This window comes from Xyrauchen texanus, chromosome 44 (genome assembly GCF_025860055.1).
Source record: "Xyrauchen texanus isolate HMW12.3.18 chromosome 44, RBS_HiC_50CHRs, whole genome shotgun sequence".
In the NCBI taxonomy this organism is placed as follows: Eukaryota; Metazoa; Chordata; class Actinopteri; order Cypriniformes; family Catostomidae; genus Xyrauchen; species Xyrauchen texanus.
The window spans coordinates 127,501-149,691 of record NC_068319.1 but is presented as its reverse complement, the minus strand read 5'-3'; the positions used below and the strand labels follow the sequence as shown (position 1 = coordinate 149,691).

Below are 22,191 nucleotides of genomic sequence, written 5' to 3'. Positions count from 1 at the left end.
ACACATGAACACACATCATCACACATGAACACTCATCATCACACATGAACACTCATCATCACACATCACACATGAACACTCATCATCACACATGAACACACATCATCACACATCACACATGAACACTCATCATCACACATGAACACACATCATCACACATGAACACTCATCATCACACATGAACACACATCATCACACATCACACATGAACACTCATCATCACACATGAACACACATCATCACACATCACACATGAACACTCATCATCACACATCACACATGAACACACATCATCACACATGAACACACATCATCACACATCACACATGAACACTCATCATCACACATGAACACACATCATCACACATCACACATGAACACTCATCATCACACATGAACACACATCATCACACATGATCACACATCACACATGAACACACACATCATCACACATCACACATGAACACACATCATCACACATGAACACTCATCATCACACATGAACACACATCATCACACATGAACACTCATCATCACACATGAACACTCATCATCACACATGAACACTCATGAACACACATCATCACACATGAACACTCATGAACACACATCATCACTCATGAACACACATCATCACACATGAACACTCATCATCACTCATGAACACTCATCATCACACATGAACACTCATCATCACACATGAACACTCATGAACACACATCATCACACATGAACACTCATGAACACACATCATCACACATGAACACTCATGAACACTCATGATCACACATCATAACACATCACACATGAACACTCATCATCACACATGAACACACATCATCACACATCACACATGAACACTCATCATCACACATGAACACACATCATCACACATGATCACACATCACACATGAACACACATCATCACACATGATCACACATGAACACACATCATCACACATGATCACACATCACACATGAACACTCATCATCACACATCACACATGAACACTCATCATCACACATGAACACTCATCATCACACATGAACACTCATCATCACACATGAACACTCATCATCACACATCACACATGAACACTCATGAACACTCATCATCACACATGAACACTCATCATCACACATGAACACTCATCATCACACATCACACATGAACACTCATCATCACACATGAACACTCATCATCACACATCACACATGAACACTCATCATCACACATGATCACACATGAACACTCATCATCACACATCATCACACATGATCACACATCACACATGAACACACATCATCACACATGAACACTCATGATCACACATCATCACACATGATCACACATCACACATGAACACTCATCATCACACATCACACATGAACACACATCATCACACATGATCACACATCACACATGATCACACATCACACATGATCACACATCATCAAACATGATCACACATCACACATGAACACTCATCATCACACATCACACATGAACACTCATCATCACACATGAACACTCATCATCACACATCACACATGAACACTCATCATCACACATCACACATCACACATGAACACTCATCATCACACATCACACATGAACACTCATCATCACACATCACACATGAACACACATCATCACACATGATCACACATGAACACTCATCATCACACATCACACATGAACACACATCATCACACATGATCACACATCACACATGAACACTCATCATCACACATCACACATGAACACTCATCATCACACATGATCACACATGAACACACATCATCACACATCACACATGAACACTCATCATCACACATCACACATGAACACACATCATCACACATCACACATGAACACACATCATCACACATCACACATGAACACACATCATCACACATCACACATGAACACACATCATCACACATCACACATGAACACTCATCATCACACATCACACATGAACACACATCACACATGATCACACATGAACACACATCATCACACATCACACATGAACACACATCATCACACATCACACATGAACACACATCATCACACATGATCACACATCACACATGAACACTCATCATCACACATCACACATGAACACTCATCATCACACATCACACATGAACACACATCATCACATGATCACACTGGATGTCTCTGGCCATGTTTTTATGTTTTATTGTGCATTTAAGTGTTAATATGTAAGTTAATTCAACATTAAATCTCTAAATCAAAAAGAATGCTTGTAACCTGAAGTATTTCGCCTGTATCGTGACACAATAGACGAGTGCGCTGGGCACGTAACCGCTTATGGCAAACACCAACTTTTATTGTTAATATGATCCGAGGCCTCGTTGAATCTGACTGAGATCATTTCAACTCAACTGAGCAACAAGAGTTTATCACATGATTACATCTTTATTATTAGCACATATCATTAAAGTAATCTGATTTAACTCATGTAGTCTGGAGTTTCTGTCGACTGAGTGTTCTTGAAAAGATATTTATCAATGTTTTGCACAGATTAAACATGCGCTGCTGTGAATAAGGTCTAGCATGTGCTGAAGAACATTATATTTGTTTTCTTGGCAGATATCTTTAATAAACTCTTGAACAGGTAATTAAAGGGCAGTTCATTTATAAATCTGTCATCACGGCTCACCTTCAGTCGTTTAGTCTCAGTCACCATTCATTGTCACTGCATCTTTTATCATTCAATGAAAGTGAATGGTGACTGAAACTCCCTAATGTCTCCTTTTGATATCCACTGAAATAAGTCATACAGGTTTGCAACCGCAAGAAGGTAAGTGATGACACTTTACATTTTTGTGTGAAATATCTCAAGTCAAAACTCGTCAGTTTCCTTAAACATGTCTGTTTGAAGTTGACCAGATGAATTGAACATGTAAACAGAATAATTGATGAAAGAAAACTGCTGCATAATTACGATGTATAATGAAAACAGATGATATAGTAATATTAAATACAATATATTATCATATTATGTATATTATTAATATTATAATTGTATTATATTATTATTGTTTTGTACATGATATATCAGAAGAGAGATATAACACATCAGTACTTCTGATAACTTTATGATTATTATCAAAGGTGATGAAGGAAACGCATCGATCTGAAAGGCGTCAAAATACGCTCCAACCTCACACGCTTGCAAATTGCAACGTTGAAAGCTTTGTCGATTACAAGCGTGAGCGACAGTGTTAGAGATTTAATTTCTGATTGATGTTTTATGAAGGTTTATACACGTGCAACATCGTAAGTTCAGTAGAAATGTGCTTCAATGCACACGCTCACACTAAACGCAAGAGTCAGCTGCTAAATGCACGAGAGACAGACAGAGAGACAGACAGAGAGACAGACAGAGAGACAGACAGAAAGAGACCGAAAGACAGACAGAAAGAGAGAGAGAGAAGAGAGAGACAGACAGAGAGACAGACAGAAAGAGAGACAGACAGAAAGAGAGACAGACAGAAAGAGATGATTTTGACTCAGGTTCTGCTGTTTTAAGCGTCTCCTCTATTCACACCCCCAAATTTAAGACCTCAGCAAACAAAATTTGAGACTTCTTGTAATTAATTTAAGATATTTAAGAATGTTTATGGCCTTTTAAGACTTAAGTACCTGCGGAGAAACTGATCCAATGTTTAATTCAAAGTGTTGATCAATGTGTTCACAGTGTATTTTCTGCGGAGTTCAGAGTACACGTGTGCAGTGTGTGAATGTTGTAATCAGTTCATACGTGTGCTGAAACTGTGTTTTAATACCTAACCGATGCCTCCGTCAGGTGTTTGACAATCATTTTCCCTTCAGACACACATGATCGCAGACAATGCAGCATGTGATCTCGTCTGCTCTGCAGGACTGACAGCTGTACATCACAGGAAAACAACATCAGCACTTCAGCATGTGCTGCACTCACACATACATGAAACACACGAGCAGGTAAATCACTCACCTGCGCCTTCACAGATCTCCTGTGGTGTCTCTCGCATGCGTCTCTGTGTCTCTTGATTTCATCTTCCAGACTCATGCGCTCCGCAGCACAATGATTACTATAACAAACACGTCAACATGTCAATGCATCAGTGCATCTCATACACATCTGCACATCTGACAAACACACACACACGTCAACGTGTTAATGTATCAGTGCATCTCATACACATCTGACAAACACACACACGTCAACGTGTTAATGCATCAGTGCATCTCATACACATCTGTACATCTGACAAACACACACACACACACACGTCAACGTGTTAATGCATCAGTGCATCTCATACACATCTGACAAACACACACACACACGTCAACGTGTTAATGCATCAGTGCATCTCATACACATCTGCACATCTGACAAACACACACACACGCGCACACGACAACATGTTAATGCACAGTGCATCTCATACACATCTGTACATCTGACAAACACACACACACACACACACACACACACACGTCAACGTGTTAATGCATCAGTGCATCTCATACACATCTGCACATCTGACAAACACACACGTCAAAGTGTTAATGCATCAGTGCATCTCATACACATCTGCACATCTGACAAACACACACACACACACATCAACGTGTTAATGCATCAGTGCATCTCATACACATCTGTACATCTGACAAACACACACACACCAACGTGTTAATGCATCAGTGCATCTCATACACATCTGCCAAACACACACACACACGTCAACGTGTTAATGCATCAGTGCATCTCATACACATTTGCACATCTGACAAACACACACACACACACACGTCAACGTGTTAATGCATCAGTGCATCTCATACACATTTGCACATCTGACAAACACACACACACACACACACACACACACACACACACACACGTCAACGTGTTAATTCATCAGTGCATCTCATACACATCTGCACATCTGACAAACACACACACACACACACACGTCACTGTGTTAATGCATCATTGCATCTCATACACATCTGCACATCTGACAAACACACACACACACACACGTCAACGTGTTAATGCATCAGTGCATCTCATACACATCTGCACATCTGACAAACACACACACACAAACGTGTTAATGCATCAGTGCATCTCATACACATCTGCACATCTGACAAACACACACACACACGTCAACGTGTTAATGCATCAGTGCATCTCATACACATCTGCACATCTGACAAACACACACACACGTCAACGTGTTAATGCATCAGTGCATCTCATACACATCTGTACATCTGACAAACACACACACACACACACACACACGTCAACGTGTTAATGCATCTGTGCATCTCATACACATCTGCACATCTGACAAACACACACACGTCAACGTGTTAATGCATCAGTGCATCTCATACACATCTGCACATCTGACAAACACACACACACAAACGTGTTAATGCATCAGTGCATCTCATACACATCTGCACATCTGACAAACACACACACACACGTCAACGTGTTAATGCATCAGTGCATCTCATACACATCTGCACATCTGACAAACACACACACGTCAACGTGTTAATGCATCAGTGCATCTCATACACATCTGGACATCTGATAAACACACACACATCAACGTGTTAATGCATCAGTGCATCTCATACACATCTGCACATCTGATAAACACACACACACACACCAACGTGTTAATGCATCAGTGCATCTCATACACATCTGCACATCTGACAAACACACACATCAACGTGTTAATGCATCAGTGCATCTCATACACATCTGCACATCTGATAAACACACACACACACACATCAACGTGTTAATGCATCAGTGCATCTCATACACATCTGCACATCTGACAAACACACACACACACACGTCAACGTGTTAATGCATCAGTGCATCTCATACACATTTGCACATCTGACAAACACACACACACACACAAGTCAACGTGTTAATGCATCAGTGCATCTCATACACATCTGACACACACACACACACACACACACGTCAACGTGTTAATGCATCAGTGCATCTCATACACATCTGTACATCTGACAAACACACACACACGTCAACGTGTTAATGCATCAGTGCATCTCATACACATCTGCACATCTGACAAACACACACACACACCAACGTGTTAATGCATCAGTGCATCTCATACAAATCTGACAAACACACACACGTTAACGTGTTAATGCATCAGTGCATCTCATACACATCTGCACATCTGACAAACACACACACACACGTCAACGTGTTAATGCATCAGTGCATCTCATACACATATGCAAATCTGACAAACACACACACACACACACACACACACACACACACGTCAACGTGTTAATGCATCAGTGCATCTCATACACATCTGTACATCTGACAAACACACACACACGTCAACGGGTTAATGCATCAGTGCATCTCATACACATCTGTACATCTGACAAACACAAACACACGTCAATGGGTTAATGCATCAGTGCATCTCATACACATCTGTACATCTGACAAACACACACACACGTCAACGGGTTAATGTATCAGTGCATCTCATACACATCTGTACATCTGACAAACACAAACACACGTCAATGGGTTAATGCATCAGTGCATCTCATACACATCTGTACATCTGACAAACACACACACACGTCAACGGGTTAATGCATCAGTGCATCTCATACACATCTGTACATCTGACAAACACACACACACCGTCAACGTGTTAATGTATCAGTGCATCTCATACACATCTGCACATCTGACACACACACACGTCAACGTGTTAATGCATCAGTGCATCTCATACACATCTGCACATCTGACAAACACACACACACATCAACGTGTTAATGCATCAGTGCATCTCATACACATCTGCACATCTGACAAACACACACACACACGCGTCAACGTGTTAATGCATCAGTGCATCTCATACACATCTGACAAACACACACACACAAACGTGTTAATATATCAGTGCATCTCATACACATCTGTACATCTGACAAACACACACACACACACGTCAACGTGTTAATGCATCAGTGCATCTCATACACATATGCACATCTGACAAACACACACACGTCAACGTGTTAATGCATCAGTGCATCTCATACACATCTGTACATCTGACAAACACACACACACACGTCAACGTGTTAATGCATCAGTGCATCTCATACACATATGCACATCTGACAAACACACACACGTCAACGTGTTAATGCATCAGTGCATCTCATACACATATGCACATCTGACAAACACACACACACACGTCAACGTGTTAATGCATCAGTGCATCTCATACACATATGCACATCTGACAAACACACACAGGTCAACGTGTTAATGCATCAGTGCATCTCATTCACATCTGCACATCTGACAAACACACAAACACACACACACACACGTCAATGTGTTAATGCATCAGTGCATCTCATACACATCTGCACATCTGACAAACACACACACACACGTCAACGTGTTAATGCATCAGTGTATCTCATACACATTTGCACATCTGACAAACACACACACACACACACAAGTCAACGTGTTAATGCATCAGTGCATCTCATACACATCTGCACATCTGACACACACACACACACACACACATCAACGTGTTAATGCATCAGTGCATCTCATACACATCTGTACATCTGACAAACACACACACACGTCAACGTGTTAATGCATCAGTGCATCTCATACACATCTGCACATCTGACAAACACACACACACACACACACACGTCAACGTGTTAATTCATCAGTGCATCTCATACACATCTGCACATCTGACAAACACACACACACGTCAACGTGTTAATGCATCAGTGCATCTCATACAAATCTGACAAACACACACACGTTAACGTGTTAATGCATCAGTGCATCTCATACACATCTGCACATCTGACAAACACACACACACACACGTCAACGTGTTAATGCATCAGTGCATCTCATACACATCTGACAAACACACACACGTTAACGTGTTAATGCATCAGTGCATCTCATACACATCTGCACATCTGACAAACACACACACAAACACGTCAACGTGTTAATGCATCAGTGCATCTCATACACATCTGACAAACACACACACGTCAACGTGTTAATGCATCAGTGCATCTCATACACATATGCACATCTGACAAACACACACACACATCAACGTGTTAATGTATCAGTGCATCTCATACACATCTGTACATCTGACAAACACACACACACACACACACACACCGTCAACGTGTTAATGCATCAGTGCATCTCATACACATCTGTACATCTGACAAACACACACACACACACACACACACCGTCAACGTGTTAATGTATCAGTGCATCTCATACACATCTGACACACACACACGTCAACGTGTTAATGCATCAGTGCATCTCATACACATCTGCACATCTGACAAACACACACATCAACGTGTTAATGCATCAGTGCATCTCATACACATCTGCACATCTGACAAACACACACACACGTCAATGTGTTAATGCATCAGTGCATCTCATACACATCTGACAAACACACACACACAAACGTGTTAATGCATCAGTGCATCTCATACACATCTGTACATCTGACAAACACACACACACGGCAACGTGTTAATGCATCAGTGCATCTCAAACACATCTATACATCAAACACACACACACACGTCAACGTGTTAATGCATCAGTGCATCTCATACACATATGCACATCTGACAAACACACACACACGTCAACGTGTTAATGCATCAGTGCATCTCATACACATATGCACATCTGACAAACACACACACACGTCAACGTGTTAATGCATCAGTGCATCTCATACACATATGCACATCCGACAAACACACACACACACACACACGTCAACGTGTTAATGCATCAGTGCATCTCATACACATATGCACATCTGACAAACACACACACACACGTCAACGTGTTAATGCATCAGTGCATCTCATACACATATGCACATCTGACAAACACACACACACACGTCAACGTGTTAATGCATCAGTACATCTCATACACATATGCACATCTGACAAACACACACACACGTCAACGTGTTAATGCATCAGTGCATCTCATACACATATGCACATCTGACAAACACACACACACACACACGTCAACGTGTTAATGCATCAGTACATCTCATACACATATGCACATCTGACAAACACACACACACGTCAACGTGTTAATGCATCAGTGCATCTCATACACATATGCACATCTGACAAACACACACACACACATCAACGTGTTAATGCATCAGTGCATCTCATACACATATGCACATCTGACAAACACGCACACACACACGTCAACGTGTTAATGCATCAGTGCATCTCACACATCTGTACATCTGACAAACACACACACACACACACACGTCAACGTGTTAATGCATCAGTGCATCTCATACACATATGCACATCTGACAAACACACACACACACGTCAACGTGTTAATGCATCAGTACATCTCATACACATATGCACATCTGACAAACACACACACACACACACGTCAACGTGTTAATGCATCAGTGCATCTCATACACATATGCACATCTGACAAACACACACACGTCAACGTGTTAATGCATCAGTGCATCTCATTCACATCTGCACATCTGACAAACACACAAACACACACACACACACGTCAATGTGTTAATGCATCAGTGCATCTCATACACATCTGCACATCTGACAAACACACACACACACGTCAACGTGTTAATGCATCAGTGCATCTCATACACATCTGTACATCTGACAAACACACACACACACACACACACACGTCAACGTGTTAATGCATCAGTGCATCTCATACACATCTGTACATCTGACAAACACACACACACACACACGTCAACGTGTTAATGCATCAGTGCATCTCATACACATCTGTACATCTGACAAACACACGCGCACACACACGTCAACGTGTTAATGCATCAGTGCATCTCATACACATCTGTACATCTGACAAACACACGCACACACACACACGTCAACGTGTTAATGCATCAGTGCATCTCATACACATCTGTACATCTGACAAACACAAACACACACAATCATACACACATAGACACACACACACTCACCTGATTTCCAGGAAACGGTTGAGTTCAGTCTGATACTCTTTTTTCTTCTCGCGGATGTCTTTAGTGTAGCTACACAATATCCACAGAGAGAGACATCAACAAGTGTGTAGTGAGTCAACGGCTCATCCATTAATAAATATTCAACAGATCAATAATATGTGTGTGTCTGACCTGTCCTGAAGATCCGTCAGATCTTTGATTTCTGTCTTGAGTGTTTTCAGTGTCTCCTGGTTCTCTCTCTTCTCCTGCTGGTCTTTCTTCACTTCCTCCTCCAGTTTGTGCTGGAACATGGTGAGTTCAGTGCCGGCGATCTGCACACGAGCACAGCGGTTACTGTGAGCTGTATGATGATGCGAGCACCTCATGACATCATCAATGACATCACTGTACCTGTGATCTGTGTGTGAGGTTCTCGATCTCCTCTTGAAGTTTTGCGATCTGCTCTCTCCTCGTCTGCTGTGTGATGTCATGATCATCTTTCATCTGTTCGATCTTCTTTAACAGTTCAAGGTTCTCTTTTTCTTTCTGCGTCATGTCGCCCTGGAAACAACACGAACAACGACAATATGTCCACAGGGTGATGAAATGATGGTGTAACTACAGTCAATATGAAAACAAAATCAACTCTATTTACTTTAAAACATGTTTCTGGTGTTGTTGGGAACGATTCATCAGTGCGCATTATTCTAAAGAACAAAAAACGCGCCTTCATAATGTCGCATCAGAATGTAATAACCTGCTCCGCATCCGAAATTACTTTCATTTTCGTCACTGAGGCCACACAGGTACAGAAGTCTGATTACAGTGTAATGCATTCAACTACTTTGACTTAAAAATTAATTAGATTACAGTAAGAATTAAAGTTACTCACATTGTTTTTCTCATAGGAAACATACGGCTCAGTGTTGATGGAAACATCTTTACTGTTAAAAGCCTGTAAGACATGACAGTCAGAGGTCAAAGGTCACAGCATTCATCATGACTTCAATCTGTGAGCAGCTCTTACCTGCACAATAACTGCAGTGTGTTTATTAGCAGTAAGTTCAGTCATATGTTTATCTTCTCCAGCAGAACGCTCAGAGTAACAAACGAAAAGTTGAAGCGGAGCGCTGCGATGTTCTCCAACGGTCTCATACAGCTGCAGCGCTTGAGCCGCCGCATCTACTGCGATACCATCATCACAAGAGCATGGATCGGGGAGAAACGGGAATGGGTCAGAGGAGTCTTTGTTATCAATATTAATTTGAGACATGCCGTTGGTCAAAACGTCTATTTGTGGCTGGAACTCGTGAGCTGAAGGGTTCAAGTGTGACGCTGCGAGCGACACGGCGTGTTTCATCAGACCAATCAGATCGTCCATCATTACGAATCTCAGAGATTCCAGCAGGAACGGATTCAGTCCTCCAGCGGCGGCGATCTTCTGCTGCGCTTCTGTGGGGAAATTCTCCAACTCGCCGACCATCAGAGGATCTGACGCGCACAGAGGGCCGTGCTCCTCCAGAATCTGAGCGAAATAACTGCACGCACACACACACACACACACACACACCCCCGTCAGCTCTCACAAGCCTCACGTGTTTGGTGTATTTCTCTACAGGTCATGTGATCATGTGAGCGTGCACATACTCATATAAACTCTCTTTGGTGGGGTCGGGGTTATTGTCCAGTATTCTCTCATAATAGCTTCTGTGTGCTGCTGATCCGGCGTACTGCTGCTCAAACTCTGCCAGCTGACCGCGCAGGTGATCGGGAACACTGAACGGATCAGCGCCGCTCAGAAACATTCTGCAACATTTACAAACATGTTTCACACATGAGAATGTTGAAAGAGTTCATTTTAAGTGCTGGACACCTTCAATATCTAATATGACACACATTTAAACTCCAAAAGTGAATTCATCTCTTCAACTCTGGGGCATTTTTGGGCTGATACATTTAAAAGCTCAACATTCACACATACTGTGCACTAACTGCCGAAAAGAAAGAGATACTCCAATTATTCATAAATAATATTGTATGTGTTTACAATCTTATGATGAACAGAATTAAATATGTGTTTTTGTCATTGTACTAAATCTTTAAGTATGTAATTCAGGTTCTGTTCACCCCGTCTCCCTCCAAATAGTCTTATTTTATTCCACTAGATGGCAGAAAGTACTCGAAAGTCATCTTCCGTCACCAAATGTCGATCTGAACTGTAGGGGGCGCTCTAACACATTTTACCCCTCACAGATGTGAACTGTAGGGGGCGCTCTAACACATTATACCCTCACAGATGTGAACTGTAGGGGGCGCTCTAACACATTTTACCCCTCACAGATGTGAACTGTAGGTGGCGCTCTAACACATTTTACCCCTCACAGATGTGAACTGTAGGGGGCTCTAACACATTTTACCCCTCACAGATGTGAACTGTAGGGGCGCTCTAACACATTTTACCCCTCACAGATGTGAACTGTAGGGGCTCTGACACATTATACCCCTCACAGATGTGAACTGTAGGGGGCTCTAACACATTTTACCCCTCACAGATGTGAACTGTAGGGGGCTCTAACACATTTTACCCCTCACAGATGTGAACTGTAGGGGGCTCTAACACATTATACCCCTCACAGATGTGAACTGTAGGGGGCTCTAACACATTTTACCCCTCACAGATGTGAACTGTAGGTGGCTCTAACACATTTTACCCCTCACAGATGTGAACTGTAGGGGGCTCTAACACATTTTACCCCTCACAGATGTGAACTGTAGGGGGCTCTAACACATTTTACCCCTCACAGATGTGAACTGTAGGGGCGCTCTAACACATTTTACCCCTCACAGATGTGAACTGTAGGGGGCTCTAACACATTATACCCCTCACAGATGTGAACTGTAGGGGGCTCTAACGCATTTTACCCCTCACAGATGTGAACTGTAGGGGCTCTAACACATTTTACCCTCACAGATGTGAACTGTAGGTGGCTCTAACACATTTTACCCCTCACAGATGTGAACTGTAGGGGCTCTAACACATTTTACCCCTCACAGATGTGAACTGTAGGGGGCTCTAACACATTTTACCCCTCACAGATGTGAACTGTAGGGGCTCTAACACATTATACCCCTCACAGATGTGAACTGTAGGGGGCTCTAACACATTATACCCCTCACAGATGTGAACTGTAGGGGGCTCTAACACATTTTACCCCTCACAGATGTGAACTGTAGGGGGCGCTCTAACACATTATACCCCTCATAGATGTGAACTGTAGGGGGCGCTCTAACACATTATACCCCTCACAGATGAGCTCGTCCATAGACATTCAGTCTAATGTTCAGTTCAAGCAACACCCTCATTATTTCATTGAATATCTCGGCCTCTGAGTGGACTACAAGCTCAATCTAGGTGTCATTATAAAGCTGATATTTGCAATGATATATAACATTATATTCTTAGTCGATAACATATTTCTGATAAATTGTTTAGCATTTTTTCCTTACATTTTGTTGTGTACATCTAAGATATAATATTGGATTATTCACACAAACAAGCTCACAAACAAGTAAACAATGGCTCATATTTTAGAAAACTTCATAAGGTAAAATCAGATATAAAGTTTGAATCTATTTGTGGCTCACAGCAGCCGTGATCGGAGCATAAATGAGACGTTTATATTTGATGACTTTCAGAAATCATATTTCACTTTGTGATTCTTTTGAAAATAATTTAAACTGTGTTATTAGTGCAATAAAATAAACTGTACAGTCACATTCCTGAAAATGAGAGCTTTTATTTGATATATGATCTGTCTAAGTGCTATTTTAAAGACTTTTATATTCATGTTTCACCACATGACCACTAGGTGGCGCTTATTTGTGACGCAGATGATTTACGGCCTTATTTTGTTATTTTAAGTAGCAAACGCAGAAGTGATGTTTATCTAAGCTCTTAAATGATGCCTCATACGCCTGATTTATGTATTCAGGGACTTGAGAATTTTAAGAGAAAGTTTGTTTTGTGATGTAGAGCCGCTGTCCCAACAGCTGAAGGAAATGTTTAACTTTTGTGAAGAAATTCAAATGTAGGAAAAATGTATCCCGTCTACAAAAGAAATTTCAATATTTGAGAATAAACCTTTTAAAATCATGAAACAAATTCAGTTAAGTGTGACTTTTGTCTGCTAGTGTATTTATAACATACGTGTGCTGCACCACATGAACACTAATAACATGCGTGATGTGTGACTGAACTCACAGAGAATCTTCCTCAGAGAACAGATCATCTTCATCATCATCCTCATCTCTGGAGTGTCCGGCTCTGACTCCAGACAGCAAAATAACTGACTGAAACACACACACACACACACACACACACACACACACACACACACACACACACACACACACACACACACACACACACACGCGCACAGCGCACACGCACACGCGTGAGCACGGAGCGTGTGTTTCTGCAGAGCTGCTGTGATGTCACTCAAACTCACCTTTGATTCCTTCTTGTTTTTCTTTCGATGTCTGTTTTTACTCTTAAATACTGTATTCTGAAACACATGAAGCGTTACTATAGCAACTGCATCTCAGTGACATTAATGATGATCTCAGACGTCACAAATGATTCTTACTATGTGCTCGTCATCATCCGTCTTTTTAAGGACTAAACAAACAGCGTCTGAAGACAGAGAGAAAACATTTACAGAAACACAGTTGAATACGGTCACGCGTGTTCAGCGACGGACTGTCGTACGTACCGTCTTCAAAATACTGATGGAGAATGAAGTGACAGGAGTGATAGTGCTCTCGATTCGACTCTAGAGTCCAAATAAATAGACGCTTTTCTTTAGCAGGAGCTTGTCTTAAATACTCCATTACAGTAAAACCGCCGCCGTCAAATAATTCCTGAACAGTGCCGAACTTCTCGAGTAGTGTTTCCTGCAGAGGTGCGAACGCGAGCAGCGGCGACACGTCCAACTTCGTCCAGATGAGAACAATGACGACTGATGAAGGACTCGGCCGCGGTCAGACCTGATGAACACACACAGAGAGCGTCAAACACTAACCCATACAGACACGATCATAAGTGTGTTCATGAAGCGTGCACAACGTCCCGATCCACAACACACACCTGCTTTATCCAGCCGCTGAGCCCAATGCTGTAATTTGTGTTTGATATGAAGTGAAGATCCGAGCGTCTCGATAAAGACTCGAGCCCACACGCGGTTCTGAGACTCCAGCAGAAGATCCACCAGCTCCGTCAGGACTCGCGCATCACAGCGGCTGTTCAACACGCTCTCGTGTCCTTTACTCTCGTACAGATCCAGCCACGGCCACAGCCGCTCCAACACGCAAGAAATATTCACACATTCTTCTTTAAAAAGTTCTTTGTTTTCATGAATTTGATGTAAAACTTGATCCACATAAATAGAGTCCGTGTGTGTCGCTGCAGGAAGGGGAAGAAGAGATTCAGTGTTACGAGCTCATCATGTACAAACCCGATTCCAAAAAAGTTGGGACACTGAACAAATTGTGAGTAAAAACAGAATGCAATGATGTGGAAGTTTCAAATTTCAATATTTGATTCAGAATACAACATAGATGACATATAAAATGTTTAAACAGAGAAAATGTATCATTTTAAGGGAAAAATAAGTTGATTTTAAATGTCATGGCATCAACACATCTCAAAGAAAGTTAGGACAAGGCCATGTTTACCACTGTGTGGCATCCCCTCTTCTGTTTATAACAGTCTGCAAACGTCTGGGGACCGAGGAGACATGTTGCTCAAGTTTAGGAATAGGAATGTTGTCCCATTCTTGTGTAATACAGGCTTCTAGTTGCTCAGCTGTCTTAGGTCTTCTTTGTCGCATCTTCCTCTTTATGATGTGCCAAATGTTTTCTATGGGTGAAAGATGTGGACCGCAGGCTGGCAGTCAGCATTTCAGTACCCGGATCCTTCTTCTACGCAGCCATGATATTGTAATTGATGCAGTATGTGGTCTGGCATTGTCATGTTGGAAAACGACGTCTGGTTGGATATACCTTTCAGCATCGATGGTGCCTTTCCAGATGTGTAAGCTGCCCATGCCACACGCACTCATGCAACCCCATACCATCAGAGATGCAGGCTTCTGATAACAACTCGGGTTGTCCTTGTCCTCTTTAGTCCGGATGACATGGCGTCCCAGTTTTCCAAAAAGAACTTCAAATTTTGATTCGTCAGACCACAGAACAGTTTTCCACAGTCCATTTTAAATTAGCCTTGGCCCAGAGAAAACGCCTGCGCTTCTGGATCCTGTTTAGATATGGCTTCTTTTTTGACTTGTAGAGTTTTAGCCGGCAACGGCGAATGGCACAGTGGATTGTGTTCACCGACAATGTTTTCTGGAAGTATTCCTGAGCCCATGTTGTAATTTCCATTACAGTAGCATTCCTGTATGTGATGCAGTGCCGTCTAAGGGCCCGAAGATCACGGGGATCCAGTATGGTTTTCCGGCCTTGACCCTAACGCACAGAGATTGTTCCAGATTCTCTGAATCTTTGGATGATATTATGCACTGTAGATGATGATAACTTCAAACTCTTTGCAGTTTTTCTCTGAGAAACTCCTTTCTGATATTGCTCCACTATTTTTTGCCGCAGCATTGGGAGAATTGGTGATCCTCTGCCACTCTGAGAGGCTCTTTTTATACCAAATCATGTTGCCAATTGACCTAATAAGGTCCTCCAGCTGTTCCTGCCTCTTATTGCTACCTGCCCCAACTTTTTTGGAACGTGCAGCTCTCATGAAATCCAGAATGAGCCAATATTTGGCATGACATTTCAAAATGTCTCACTTTCAACATTTGATATGTTATCTATATTCTATTGTGAATAAAATATAAGTTTGAGATTTGTAAATTATTCAATTTCTTTTTTACTCACAATTTGTACTGTCAGGTTTGTATGTTCACGTGTTCCTCACCTGTCGTTTGGTCTTCAGGGGCGTCTGCGGGTGTTACTTCCTTTATCTCTGTATGAGCGACTCGTGCTGCCGACTTCTGTTGTTTCCTCCGAAACTTTCGATCGGTTTCAGATTTCAACTTCCTAATACTGCGAGAGAGAAACAACACGTGCTGTAACTCATCTGAACATGCTGTTGAACATGCTGCTTACACGTATGACATAAACGTCACCTCGTACACGGCTGTTTGATTCTCATTCGTCCAGTAGGTCTGATTTTAGGAATAGATGTTTCAAACTGAGAGATCAAGAGAATATTTAGTGCAGTAAATGAACACATGAAACACATCCGTGTAAATCATCGAGTCTCACCTCACACTTTACGAGCCCCGTCGGCCCAAATATTACAATGTGACAGATTTGCCCCCGACAGTCCGGCGTAAAACACAAATCTTTTAGAAAATCCTGCAATAAAAGAAACACACAATGAAAGGAAAGTTTCTTTATCCACACGGATCAGATTTGACACACATTTGATGGCTGTGTATGTTTCACATGTTTACGGCACCATCTAGTGGTTATTTGAGGAAAAGTGGCTTCAATGTTTATATCGATCTATTTAAAAAGAAAAGTGACTCTTCTGTTGGGATAAATGACTGATTTAATAAAGTTAAAGTGATAGTAATGATTATATCATTACTGATATTATAAAATGTGTTTTTGCTGAATAGAAGCAACTTGTGCTTGGTTTAAATTTTGTATATTATTTTATTGAAAACCCTGATTTGAATCCATGTATTAAATATGATACAACAGTTTTTTGAGGAATATCTCTCAATCAGCATTACATTACATTCATGCACACTACAACAAAATAAATAAACGGGAGTTAAAAATTAATTTTATAATATATATTTACAGTGTGAATTAATATTTCTGTATATTTCCATATATGCGCCTGCTCCGTCATTATAAAGATCTCATTATTTACATCACAAGCTATTATGATGTCATCAAGTTACTGAGACCCTTTTTTAAATGCCAATATATATTTAGTGCATAAAATACATGTTCATTGAAAAATGATATTTTATTGTATTTGATGTGCTGAATTGAACTGTGATACATTTCAGTCCGTATTTATAAAGGAGAGGCAGTTATCATGGCCAAACTCTCACACATTAATATCACTGAAAAGCCCAGAGAGTCCTCTGATAATACCCAAATATTTACCCCACAAACTCACATAACAAATGAAGTGCTGGAGGATAATGACCTTTAAAGCCGAACACATAAAAACAACTTTTTCTTATTTATTTTTATAGTTTGTCTAATGGTACTAAAAATGGAATATTCTGCCAGTTCTTTCCAATGTCAGGCTTTACAGGGTTAAACGTTTCTTATAGAATCGAGTGTGTCTGACCGACCTTTTCATTCTTATCCGTGAATGAAAGAGCTTTGAGTTTCTTCCAGCAGCTGATGTGAAACTCCACTTTACAGCTCTGACAACACGACATCTGTATGAACCCCTGCGAACACACGACAGTCTGTAGTATTATATTATCTGATATTCATCATTAGATTCATGTAAAAGCATCTCACTTTAAAGTCTGGATCACTGAAGTACATTTCAACAGTATGATTCAGACAGTGTTGATGGCGGCAGATCGCATCTGCTTTAGGTGGAAATGTACAGATCTCTATCAAGTCCTCCAGATGTTCCTGCACAACACAAACAGTTCAACACAATATCAACTCATCACACTACACACGTTAACATGAATGCACTTCTCATGGAGGTCTATGGGCCAACACAACTGTTCCAAAGCAGAAATGTGCTGCTCATATTTTGCTAAAGCACTTCAATTGTCGAAATCATTCTTTTGAAGTGAACTACTTTTCTAGGCGGACGTCAAAATGTTCCTTTAAGAGCTTTAACCTTCATTAAACACCTGACAATTATTTAATCTACACCAGGCGGTGTGTGAATAAAGCTCGGAGGATCATCAGAGACTCTAGACACCCGAGTCATGAGCTGCTCTCACTGCTACCATCAGGACCCGCACCAGCCGACTACATGACAGCTTCAACCCCAAACAATCAGAACTCAATCTCTCACGATCAATAATCAGCACTTTATTAACCTCAGACTGGAATCACATTTTATACTTCACTTAATAACACACTGACAACTGACTATCAACCGACAGCTGAATGTCAAAATAACACTTCATATTTATTTCCACTGATACATGGATTATTATGTGTGTGTTGTGAAACAAGATGTGTAAACTGTTATGTGTACATTAGATTGTCATACTGTCATGTTGCACACAAAACTGTCAACCACTGTTGCACTCGTGCATATGACTGAGTGACAATAAAGGGATTCGATTTAACACAGCATCACACACACACACACACACAGACTCTCTCACACACACACACACTGACTCTCTCACACACACTCACTCTCTCTCACACACACTGACTCTCTCACACACACACACACACACACACACACACACACACTGACTCTCTCACACACACACACACTCTCTCTCACACACACACACTCTCTCTCTCTCTCACACACACACACACACTGACTCTCTCACACACACTCACTCTCTCTCACACACACTGACTCTCTCTCACACACACACACACACACACACACTGACTCTCTCACACACACACTCTCTCTCACACACACACACACTCTCTCTCTCACACACACTCTCTCTCTCATCTCTCACACACACACACACACACACACACACACACGCACACACACACACACACACTCGCACGCACGCACGCACACACTCACACACGCACGCACACACCGCACACGCACGCACACACACGCACGCACCTGTAAATATGACGGTTGTGTTTCCTCCACTATGGCTTTAGTTGTTGGCCAGGTGAGTTTTCCAGGTGTGATGCGTCTTTGAATCATCAGTAGAGCGTTAGAGAACTGCTCGAGAGCTTTAGCAAATCTACAACATACACAAACATCAACATGAAGCGCATCACGAGTCACACATGGAGCGAATCATTCTGTACACCAGCACACTCACCTGTTCTCCTTCAGGTAAACTCTGCCCATCCCATAATGCATCAGTGACTGAAACTTCCTTTCTGAAGTCTCTAATGTGGTGAATAATCTCTGAGCTTCAGCCAGTTCCTGTCGGCACAGAAAACACTAAATCATTGATGGATCATCACAGTTCTGTTAAAGTGATGTCATGTAAATGTTGCTTTACGGCTTCTTTGAGATGAATTGTGGTCTGTTACCTCAGACTGTCCAACTTCCAGCAGTGCTGTTGCATAACCATAAATCAGAACACATTTATCCAGCTCTGATAAACCCAGATCCTGTCAAACACATTCAAGAAATACATCAAAGAATCAAACAGTGGAGTGGATGAACTTCAACATAAGAGGATCAGAGAAATGAGTCACTCATTAGTCTCCCGTTTATTCAATTTAACTCATTTGAGTGATGTTAGAAATGCCTCAAAGTCTCATTAACAGCAAGCTCCTGAAATGACCTTCAAACTTCACTTTATGACTGTTTGTGTCAAAGATCAAAAGTGCAGCAAAAATTCCAACATGAAACATTAATTCCATTCCACACACACACACACACACACACACACACACACACTCAAACACACTGACACGCACACACTCACGCAAGTGCACACTAACTCACGCGCGCGCACGCACGCACTCACTCACTCACGCACACACACACACACTCACCATGCGACTAACACACACACACGCACACACACTGTTACCATGATTCCGCTGGAGTCCAGTATACTGAGAGCGAGAGAGAAGGACTGCTGTGCGTTTCGGCAGCGCTGGTCGCTGAGTGCCGTGTGACCCTCCTGAACCGCCGTGCAGAAGCGTTCTCTCAGTCCCGCGTTACTGACAATGTCCTGTCGCGAACAGCAGCACCATTAAACGACATGTATTAAAAACATCCACCATATTACACTGAAAGTCCAACACGAGCCACACACTTACCGCTGGATTGGCTCGTTTCTCTGCTGCAGTTGTGCATTTTGTCTGGACGGACGGTTTATCTGGAGCACTGTACACAGATTTCTTTGTCTTCCGTGGAGTTATTTCACTGAGAGAAAAATGATCAGAAATAAACATCATTCACATGATAACACAGCTGAAGGTTATTATAACACAGACGCTCTACACTCAAACACTACATTCCTGCTGAAGTTTAATGCGTTACATATTTAATGCATTTATATTTAATGCGTTACAGCTTTAATGCGTTATATTTCATGCATTACATCTTTAATGCAGTTATATTTAATGCGTTACAGCTTTAATGTGTTACATCTTTAATGCGGTTATATTTAATGTGTTACATCTTTATTGCGGTTATATTTAATGCGTTACAGCTTTAATGCATTTATATTTAATGCATTCCATCTTTAATGCAGTTATATTTAATGCGTTACAGCTTTAATGCGTTATATTTAATGCGTTACAGCTTTAATGTGTTACATCTTTAATGCGGTTATATTTAATGCGTTACAGCTTTAATGCGTTATATTTCATGCATTACATCTTTAATGCAGTTATATTTAATGCGTTACAGCTTTAATGCGTTATATTTCATGCATTACATCTTTAATGCAGTTATATTTAATGCGTTACAGCTTTAATGTGTTACATCTTTAATGCGGTTATATTTAATGTGTTACATCTTTAATGCGGTTATATTTAATGCGTTACAGCTTTAATGCATTTATATTTAATGCATTCCATCTTTAATGCAGTTATATTTAATGCGTTACAGCTTTAATGCGTTATATTTAATGCGTTACAGCTTTACTGTGTTACATCTTTAATACAGTTATATTTAATGCGTTACAGCTTTAATGCAGTTATATTTAATGCGTTACATCTTTAATGCGTTACATCTTTAATGCATTTATATTTAATGCGTTACATCTTTAATGCGGTTATATTTAATGCGTTACATCTTTA

General features: G+C 41.2%; 1 protein-coding gene across 1 annotated transcript in view; it reads right to left on the bottom strand.

Moving 5' to 3' along the window:
- LOC127636761 (E3 ubiquitin-protein ligase TTC3-like) overlaps positions 1-22,191 on the bottom strand; it is a 75,950-nt gene that overhangs the window by 34,591 nt on the left and 19,168 nt on the right. The window contains 24 exon segments of the mRNA XM_052117474.1: positions 3,823-3,926; positions 4,014-4,110; positions 10,222-10,290; positions 10,393-10,532; positions 10,612-10,761; positions 11,093-11,155; positions 11,228-11,738; positions 11,848-12,006; positions 14,462-14,550; positions 14,709-14,765; positions 14,847-14,893; positions 14,973-15,192; positions 15,194-15,246; positions 15,347-15,661; positions 17,183-17,310; positions 17,394-17,458; positions 17,533-17,625; positions 18,588-18,689; positions 18,763-18,882; positions 20,039-20,165; positions 20,247-20,353; positions 20,464-20,544; positions 20,973-21,116; positions 21,205-21,310. Coding sequence (XP_051973434.1) covers positions 3,823-3,926; positions 4,014-4,110; positions 10,222-10,290; positions 10,393-10,532; positions 10,612-10,761; positions 11,093-11,155; positions 11,228-11,738; positions 11,848-12,006; positions 14,462-14,550; positions 14,709-14,765; positions 14,847-14,893; positions 14,973-15,192; positions 15,194-15,246; positions 15,347-15,661; positions 17,183-17,310; positions 17,394-17,458; positions 17,533-17,625; positions 18,588-18,689; positions 18,763-18,882; positions 20,039-20,165; positions 20,247-20,353; positions 20,464-20,544; positions 20,973-21,116; positions 21,205-21,310 — 3,147 coding nt within the window.